Below are 10304 nucleotides of genomic sequence, written 5' to 3'. Positions count from 1 at the left end.
TATCTACTAGCTGATCCCCGCGGCTTCGCCCGCGTAGATTTAGGTTTTTAAAGATCCCGTATAGCCTATGTCACTCAGGAATAATGTAGCTTTCTACTGGTGAAAGAATTTTTAAAAGCGGTTCAGTAGTTCTAAAGATTACCCCCTACAAACAAACTTAACGACATTACCTCTTTATATAATACAACGGGCCGTGCAGCAGAAATCGTAATATTTTAATTTCGCCATAACTTCAAAACCAAACGTCCAATTTTAATCATTCAAAGACCAAATATTATCTCCATAAACTGTTCTTAGTGATGAAATCATTTATTTTGATAAGGATTAATAGCATGAGTAAAATAAACGCGTTTAAATGTAGTCCAAAAAAAATTCAAGATTTTTAAATAAAAAAATGGTTGCTGTGCCTCACTCGACATAGATGGGTATAGTGTGTCGCGGACTTTTTTGTAGATATTTATAAGATCTACAATTAATTAGAACATTTTATGGTTCTATCTTTTATAGTTTAGGCAGCGTACGCAAAATAAGTAACTTTTCTGGTTGATTTTTTACACCTTGTATCCGAAAAACCCAAATATCTTACGGAACCCTATTTTTTTCCAAAATAAAATATAGCCTATGTTACTCGTGGATAATGTAGCTTTCGAATGGTGAAAGAATTTTTAAAATCGGTCCAGTAGTTTTTGAGCCTATTCAGTACAAACAAACAAACAAACAAACAAACAAACAAACAAACAAACAAACAAAGTTTTCCTCTTTATAATATTAGTGTAGATTTGGCTTCTTCATAGCATCGTACCAACCAGGAATCAAACTTCTTACCTCTACTAGCAAGGTGAGTAAACGCACCACTGCGCCAGAGGCCATTAAAATAAAAAGTAGATTCAATTTTATTTCAGAGTCCAGCTTAATTAAATATAATTCTTAAATTCAGGTAGTGTCTACAATTTTGAGTCATGTATATTAAAAACATACTAACTTCATAGCATCTAATGAACGTAACAAATACTTAAATAAACTTAAAACATTCATCAAATCGTGTACATAAATAGCATTCAAAATTTAACAGATATGTAAATTAATAATTAAGGTAAATTAATTAGACAAATTAATTTTACAGTTCACATTTTTCATTCATTTTATTTTCATAGTTCATTTCTAAACTAAAAGTTTCACTATCAATATTATAATTTATAATACAGACCAACAAAACATAATATAACTAATAATTTAATAGCTTCTCTTTATAAGCAAAATCCAAAGACCTCACATGGCTCAGAACCCAAAAATAAAAATTTACTAACGGCCGAAAGTAATGAATCTATCTGTAGATATGTTACTTGTTATTGTTGTTATTAATTATTGTCAAAAACTATATGGTCTTTTTAGTATACACTAATGTAATGTTGCTAAGTAACTTATCGACGGATTAGAGATAGATTGGTTATTTATTTCGGCCGTAGGTCAACAAGTAATATTATCATAAGATGTTATTTTAAAATAGTCTAACAATTAAATAAAAACAATTACAAACACAAATAAATTAATTTCATTGTATCGAGAAACAGTTCTATCGATGTTTCGCAATCACATCACTTGATGTTTGTTGTCATAGACAAGCACAAGTTTTATAATAATAATTTATTGCTTCTATAAAAGGAACATAGTGTCTGATTATCCATACTAATATTATAAATGCAAATGTCTGTCTGTCTGATAGCATCTCACGGCCCAGCCGTTCAACCGATTTTGATGAAATTTAATATAGAGTTATAGCTTATTTCCCGGGGACGGTCATAGGCTACTTTTTATTCCGGAAAATTAAAGAGTTCCCATGGGATTAAAAAAACTTAAATCCACGCGGACGAAGTCGCGGGCATCATCTAGTTTTAAATATTAAAACTTAATGACTGCAAATTGCTATGCCATTCAGCTTGTATTTAGTATCCTACTTACTGGTGTTTTAGGGTTCCGTACCCAAAAACCAAATAGGTACTAAATTAGAATAGAATGGAATAGAATAAATACTGAAATAGAAATTTATTTATTACCAGATGATACCCGCGACTTCGTCCGCGTGGATTTAAGTTTTTAAAAATCCCAAGGGAACTCTTCGATTTTCTGGAATAAAAAGTAGCCTATGTCCTTCCCCGGGATGCAAGCTATCTCTGTACCAAATTTCGTTACAATCGGTTGAACGGTTGGGCCGTGAGATGCTAGCAGACAGACAGACACATTTTCGCATTTATAATATTATGAATATGGAAGTATGGATTAAATTATTTTTCAAGGGGCTCAGTAGTCAGTTTAAGATCATTTTTATTACTGTGTCTTTAAAATATAAAGTAATTTCTGTATAGTGTATATCAAGAACCATGTAACCATTTAAACAACAAATACTTTGGTTATATGCACGGAACACTAATAGAGCGAGGCCTGACTCGCACTTAACCAATTTTTTAAATTATAACTCTGTTAAATGCGTTTCCTATCTTTATCCGTAAAAAGTCAACATTTATTTGTAAAAATCCACCATGTTGATACCAAAAAATATGAAAAAGCAACAATAGCTCTTATATGCTGATATTCAATTTATGACATCAGTTATTGACAGTTCCTAGACCCTAGCACAGAACTTTGGCAGTTATGAATCCTCAAAATAGTGCCATCCTTTTCATAATGTTCTCTGCGGAAAATGATAGCAATACTTTTGAGAGCTGTCGATATTAGCATTAGTAGCAACATTAACAACAATGAAATAATTACTGTCTTTGATGTCAGGTGTAGTGATCAAAACTGTTTGCAGAGTCCTATTTAGCACCATAGCCTCGTCACAATACGCTAATGTTTTTTTTTTAAATTTGATTACATTAGGATTTTTATTATTCTTCCTTTTTCTTGATGGGTTCCAGTTCTTCGGGGCTCTCGTCCATACTGGACGCCGTGTCCATACGAGACTTGTCTACAGGGTATAACCTATGGAAGAAAAGATTTTCATATCATCTCAACTACGTTCAATGGCTGGCTATCCTAACAGCACCAAGAAAATGTCCGTTAGACCCCGTTTACACTGCATTAACACCGCATGTTTTTTGCAGGAAAAATCTTATCACATACATAGTGGTGCATAATTTGAGTATAGAATCATTCAAACGTTGTTTGTACTGTATACTGGATTTACTGCAATAAACCTACGCAATTTCAACCGTGTGAACGGTTCTATACTCAGTTTATGTGGCATTATGTATTCGGTAAGTTTTGGTCTCGCTAAAGTTGAGAATAAAAGTTTTAAAGGTCTTGCACATGACGCTACATCATGGAGGGCAGACGGTACGGTAGTTAGTGGACAATAAATGAACTCACCATCTCTGGTACAAGTAGACAAGGAACACCAGATCGTCCCGGAAACAAGCAACGCGATGCGCGGTGGGCATGGTGATGATGAAGGCGAACACGTCGTCACCTTGAAGGCCTTGTACATGAAGGCGCATCACGGAACGCAGGCGGTAGTTGACAATGTAAACTCATCATCTCTGGTACAAGTAGACAAGGAACACCAGATCATCCCGGAAACAAGCGACGCGATGCGCGGTGGGCATGGTGATGATGAAGGCGAACACGTCGTCACGTTGAAGGCCTTGTACATGAAGGCGCATCACGGAACGCAGGCGGTAGTTGACAATGTAAACTCATCATCTCTGGTACAAGTAGACAAGGAACACCAGATCATCCCGGAAACAAGCGACGCGATGCGCGGTGGGCATGGTGATGATGAAGGCGAACACGTCGTCACGTTGAAGGCCTTGTACATGAAGGCGCATCACGGAACGCAGGCGGTAGTTGACAATGTAAACTCACCATCTCTGGTACAAGTAGACAAGGAACACCAGATCATCCCGGAAACAAGCGACGCGATGCGCGGTGGGCATGGTGATGATGAAGGCGAACACGTCGTCACGTTGAAGGCCTTGTACATGAAGGCGCATCACGGAACGCAGGCGGTAGTTGACAATGTAAACTCACCATCTCTGGTACAAGTAGACAAGGAACACCAGATCGTCCCGGAAGCAAGCGACGCGATGCGCGGTGGGCATGGTGATGATGAAGGCGAACACGTCATCAATGAAGGTGTTGAAGGCCTTGTACATGAAAGCGCGCCACGGCAGCGCGGCGACGGAGCGCAGGCGGTAGTTCACGAACAGCTGCGGCAGCATGAACAGGAAGCCGAATGCGTACACGCCGTTCACGACGCTGTTCAGCGCCCATGAGTACCAGCTGACGGAAAGGCAAAAATTTAGTTGAGGACCACGTCACAGAGCATAGAATAACATGTTCTAAAATCTAAACATTCCTAATTGACTGTTGAAGCAATCAATCAACGCGCTGCTATACTCTTTGTCATGAGCAAGCCTTTTGATCGTCTTGGTCACGAAAAGCTTGAAAGAAAATGTTGTTATAGGATGGTATTTAAGGTCGAAACAAAGACGTATAATAGGTACGTTAAAAGTACTAACTTAGACCATTAATAATGAGAAGTAGTATCGATTGGCGTGTCACAGGGAAGTGTACTGGGTCCATATTTATTAATAACCTACTTCAACAACTCTGGATTACTACTAAAATTTAGCTGCTTTTGCTACCAGAATTAAATGTTTAACAATAAATTGAAATGTAATTTAGAAATTAAAAGACACTATTGAATTGCTTGATGAAAATAGCAGTATTTTTACAATTCTGTTAAAAACGACAGACTTTGAGTTGATCTTTCCTGGGTCTCTACTCTCTGAGATTCCGCATTTAGACGTCGCGTCGCCGTCCGTTGTGCGTGAAATTTTTAGTCTTATTTAATTAGTTTTGCTTTACTTCTTATGATAGATGTATTTGACAATTCAAAAGTTTCACAATAAACCATCTATTCTGAGACTTGTTATGACATCTCTCTTTCCATCAACTTCAACATAAGAAAGGGACAAAAAATGAGTGTTTTACCTCTTATGAGCGACGTAGAGCAGCGAGTATATCGCACCGGCGATGCACAGCGGGTACAGCAGCATGGAGAGGTACCGCATGGCCTCCGCGTCCGCGCGCGCGGTGGTCTGCTCGGCCGCGTCACAGTCCCTCTCGCGCCACACTCGCACGCGCCACACGCGCCAGCCGGGGAACGACACGCGCAAGTGAAGCACCTTCGTCACCTTCCATAGCTGTTAAACAAGTTACCCCTTTTACTGTACGTTGTGTAACGGTTTTCCTATTTAACAATGTCTTTTCTTTCGAATATCAAATCACTACCCCTATTATAAATGCGAATCACGTCGCAACGGTGCAACGGATTGACGTGATTTTTTGCATGGGAATAGATAAAGCCCTGGAGAGTGGCACAGGCACAGGTACAGGCACAGGTAATGACACTAAAACCAGACCGTTAAATTGTGAGAAATGAAGTTGATTGATAATCTACCGTTTGATTATAATATCACTAGTGAAACTGTAATATCACTGATTTGACAATATACCTGCGAAATATACATTAATTATGAAGGTACCTATAGTAGACAAGAGTTCAAATGATCAAACTATACTATATTTATCAACAGTTTTAAATAAAATAAACATTTACTTCTATAATAGCGCTGATACCGGCTGGTACTAGCACCAACAACGAGGTCTGCTCGTCCAGAAGATAAAAGAAGATAACCATCTGTGAGAAAGCGCGCCAGAACACAGTCCTTGCTGACAGCCCTGCTAGCGACTTCTTGCGGCGCCAGAACGAAACGTCATTCTTAAATGCCAAGAAGTCAAACAGTAACTGCAAGAAAAAGCATAAACTAATTTAGTTGCCATTGGACATTGAACTTTGTAGGAATGACATAATCAGAATGTGGTACCGATTCTGAGCACAACCATATTTTAGAGTATTCGCATCCTTTTCTTACTAATGTAATATGAAAAGGACAGACGCAGTTTGACAGTTTTAAATTTAATTTTTAGATGGTAAAACACGTGATTTTAGCGCACAGTCGCGAGCCTACTGTTAAATTAATAGCGTGCACTAAAATTTAGAGTCTTTAAATGTAAAGTTCATGTTCTGTCCCTTTATAGTATTGTTAAAAATAAAAGGATTCTCTAAATTTAGTTTAGAGAAAGACAACGGAATCGGTGCCAGTTTTCACTAGTCGAAAGCCTGGATAAAAAGTATTCTATGGGCCGGTTGTTTCAAACCATTGGTCTTCGTAAGATACGTTCGTTAAAATTTAACAGACGTAGACGAACTTTAACATCTGGTAATTTAAGTGCGTTGCTTCAGTGTACAAAAAACTGTTCGTCATTGTTATTTTGGTTGCGAAACTAACCCTAAAAATTAACTTACTTCTCCTTTTTTTATTTCATTTTAAGTACATTAAATTATATACATAGTTATTAATATTGCTACTTTGCATTTTAAATACTTTTTCTTTCTTACAAATTCTCTTTTATCTTCAAAAAAACTACCATTAAAAGCATTGAATTAAATTGATTCCATTATAATTTGTAAATAAAATATTCCGTTTGTAAGAAGTATGAAGTTACGAACTGATTTGACGATTACCAATGGCGCCAGCACTGGTTAACGTAAACGTAACTTTTTAACGAACGTTAGCGCTAATAGATGCTGAATCAACACTTTTTCTTTACTTACGTTCGTTAGCGCCATATTTAAAGGTTACGTGTCCGTCAAAATTTGTTGAAACAACCGGCCCTATGTCTTCCCTGGGATATAAGCTAACGCTGTTACTAATTTCATCAAAATTCTGTTGGGCTGTGAAAAGCTAGCAGACAGACAGATAGATACACTTTTGAATTTATAATATTAAGTATGGCTAAATCTAACTAAGTAAACACTGAACACTTGAATTTTTCAAACATCTCAATCCATCGCCTTTCTTAATTACTTAATAATAAACCTTTTAATCGTATAAAAATGGTCACTTACATGACAACTAGCGATTAGAACAGTGGCTGAGAGCAAGTATAAATTTGTATCAGCAAATATTCCCTTCACATCATCAACATCCTTATCACTGAAGCCCAACACGTGGAACTGTTCCAACGCTAGACGCACGTGTATGGCTAACCGCAAAGAACCGTATGAGGCTGGGGCCACACTGACTGTGACGTTCACTTCTGAAGTGCTGCTGTTCAATAGTTGTAAATGAGAGATCCTTGACTTTAGTACATTATGCTGGATTATTGGAAGAAACTTTTCATCCCTAACTCTGCAATAAACAATCAACAATCCCTTATTGTAAACTAGCTGATGCCCGCGACTTCGTCCGCGTGAATTTAGGTTTTTTGAAAATCCCATGGAAATCTTTGATTTTCCGGAATAAAAATTAGCCTATGTCACTCTCCAGGTCTTTATCTATACCCCTGCAAAAAATCACGTCAATCCGTTGCACTGTTGCGACGTGAAATCAAAGAGTTCCCGCGGGATTTTGAAAAACGTAAGTCCACGCGGACTAATTCTCGGGCATCAGCTAGTAACTCATAAAATTATCATAATTATTATGCAGAAAAATCACCTCATGTAAGGGTATAATTCTCCAGGTATTTTGTGCACAGGTAGATTCAAATTGTCTGTCAGAATAGAAAGTGGTGCTACTGTGGCTATATGTGCATAGGGTTTCACTTGTTTGTTTTTGGACTTCTTTTCACTTTTACTCTGCAAAAAATATCAGAAGGATAATTTAATGATAGAATAAACTCAATGTATGCTCTTAGGCTGATATCTATAGAGGGTACTTGGACTTTGCTCAGACTTAAGACACTGTTAAAAAGAGACAGATTTATGGCAGCTACATAACACTGTCTCGTTTTAAGTGTCTTAGGGCTGAGCAAAGTCAAAGTGTGCTTTTTAGATTTCAGCCTAAATGTAGCAATTAGAGATCTTTTTAAATTATTAGGAAAACTTAAGCTTTAGAGCTTAACATAATTAGTTAATGTATAAATTCACAACAACCAAGAATAGTTTTAACCTAAGCCTTACTTAGCTTAATTTCATGCTTCAGCAAAGAAATATTTTTTATTTCATTTTAATCAATTAGCTTAATTATCTCATAATTTAAACTAACTTATACCTGTGACTTCCGTATGGACTACACAAGTGTCAAACCTCTATTTCACCCCATTAAAAAAGCATTTAGCAGATGTCAATGCATGATAGCTACTTGCATGCCAAATTTTAGCCCAATTCATCCAGTAGCTTAAGCTGTGCGATGATAGACCAGTCAGTCAGCTTTTCCTTTTATATCTAAATATATAAAAGGAAAAGGTGACTGACTGACTGGTCTATCAACGCACAGCTCAATCTAAACTACTGGACGGATTGGGCTGAAATTTGACATGCAGATAGCTATTATGACATAGGCATCCGCTAAGAAAGGATTTTTGGAAATTCAACCCCTAAGGGGGTAAAATAGGGGTTTGAAATATGTGTAGTCCACGCGAAAGTCGCGAGCATAAGCTAGTAATAATATATATGCATATGGGTGGTTTAGTTTAAGACCTGAAGAGTGACATACGGAACTTTTTATCCCAGAAAATGAACGAGTTTCCACAGGATTTTTGAAAACTATCCACACATACAAAGTCACCGGAATCAGCTAGTTTTTAAATAAGGTTTTTTACTTACCCTACAAACAGATTACTAGATAGTTACTTACATCCGATTGCAGCAGGTTAAATGTAGCTGCTTGAGGCTCAGTATGCGTAATTAGTGATAATGTGTGCACAGACTCCGAACGAAATATGTCTATGAAATCATCATAGAGTCTCCGTTCGTCCAGCAGGACAGCATGCATGTATAGAGTTCCATTATTACGGGTCTTGCGAGGTATTTTTAATGTCACAGTCCTGTAACAGTACAATTATTGGAGCGTGAAACTTGCAATACAGCTGTTTTGCAAGGTTGTTAACAAAAGTAGCACTCACATCGTTGCTGGATTTAGGTAGTCGAATTTAAGAGAAGTATGAACTTTATTGACCGATCCTTCGTACATTCCATTTTCATATGGATGCTGCTTAACTGAAGTATACAGCACAAGATGCTGTACTGGTTTTAAAGCCAAATAGTTAGTAAAACATCTTTCGCCACGACTACATTCCGGCGGTATGAAAATTTCAGCTAAAGTCCATATGGTATTGATCACATAGCCGGCAAAAATTAAAGATATGATCAACGATGCTGAAATGTATTTCATAACTTTAGTTTATAGAGTACATTTGGTGATAAATTTTTAAATTAATTTAGTACAGTTTCAGAAAAAATTGGTAATATTTTGTTTGACATTGGCTGTCAAGTCAAGAGCCGAGAGCTGAGAGCATAGAGTAAAGTAATCTAAGAGCACAGAATACCAGGACCGACCGGCCCATTTTTTTTTACTGGTTTTACGGCTCTAAGTTCTAACAATTTTGAGCCTATGCACAGACCCATATACAATGACTCACAGACAAATAACATGAATAATGCATGATACAAGCAATGGTAGGTACCTACCTGTATTATACCGGGTACAGAGTATTTAAAGCTCGCCACCTCAGATTAAGCTCACCACCAAGTGACAACCACTGACAAGACAAAGAATAGCAGTGTTTCTAGTTGCTGTAAGAATAATTTACCATAAAGTTACCTTAAATGAAGTATAAGTAATAAATTCTTGTTCGATTGAATACCCTGATATAAAGGACAACATAATTTCACATTTTTATATTACCATTTCACGAGTCATTATAATAATAGGTACATATAATATGTCTAGTTAATTTGATTGGTCTCTTATGATTTAATTAACTAGCTTATACCCACGACTTTGTCCGCGTGGACTATTCAAATTCCAAACCCCTGTTTTACCCCTTTAGATATTGAATTTTCAAAAGTCCTTTCTTAGCGGATTTTTATGTCGTAATAGCTATCTGCATGCTAAATTTCAGAACGGATGGGCCGTGAAAGGCTAGCAGACATACCTACACACTTTCACATAATCAGTACCCATATTATAAATGTGAAATTGTGTTTGTTTGTTGGTTTGTCTTTCAATCACGTCACAACGGAGCAACGGATCGACGTGAATTTTTGCATGGGTATGGTTACAGACCTGGAGAGTGACATAGGCTACTTTTTATCCCGGGAAATCAATGAGTTCCCACGGGATTTTTAAAAAACCTACATTCACGCGTACGAAGTCGCTGGCAAAAGCTAGTTAGTACAAAAATTTATGAATCCATTCTAATATTTAAAATGAATTAATAGATACCTATTAATTATT

General features: G+C 36.9%; 1 protein-coding gene across 1 annotated transcript; it reads right to left on the bottom strand.

The window, feature by feature from the left end:
* Nucleotides 1-769: 769 nt before the first annotated feature.
* On the bottom strand, nt 770-9333 carry LOC117990733 (lipid scramblase CLPTM1L). Its single transcript, XM_034978222.2, has 8 exons — nt 8971-9333; nt 8703-8892; nt 7563-7702; nt 6974-7256; nt 5621-5809; nt 4993-5204; nt 4027-4278; nt 770-2979 (listed from the first exon to the last, which is right to left on the bottom strand). Exons 1-8 carry the CDS (start codon nt 9237-9239, stop codon nt 2886-2888), a joined length of 1629 nt encoding a protein of 542 aa, XP_034834113.1. The 5' UTR covers nt 9240-9333; the 3' UTR covers nt 770-2885.
* Nucleotides 9334-10304: the final 971 nt, after the last annotated feature.

Source organism: Maniola hyperantus, chromosome 2 (assembly GCF_902806685.2).
Source record: "Maniola hyperantus chromosome 2, iAphHyp1.2, whole genome shotgun sequence".
Lineage (NCBI taxonomy): Eukaryota > Metazoa > Arthropoda > Insecta > Lepidoptera > Nymphalidae > Maniola > Maniola hyperantus.
The sequence above is the reverse complement of the archived record's forward strand: the minus strand, read 5'-3'. Positions and strand labels throughout refer to the sequence as shown.

Coding starts and splice junctions, on each gene's coding strand:
- LOC117990733 (XM_034978222.2), bottom strand. CDS start 9,239: ATGAAATACATTTCAGCATCGTTGATCATATCTTTAATTTTTGCCGGC. Junction 5,810..6,973: donor TTCTAATCGCTAGTTGTCAT/GTAAGTGACCAT, acceptor TTTTTCTTGCAG/TTACTGTTTGACTTCTTGGC. Junction 4,279..4,992: donor CTCTACGTCGCTCATAAGAG/GTAAAACACTCA, acceptor CCTTTCCGTCAG/CTGGTACTCATGGGCGCTGA.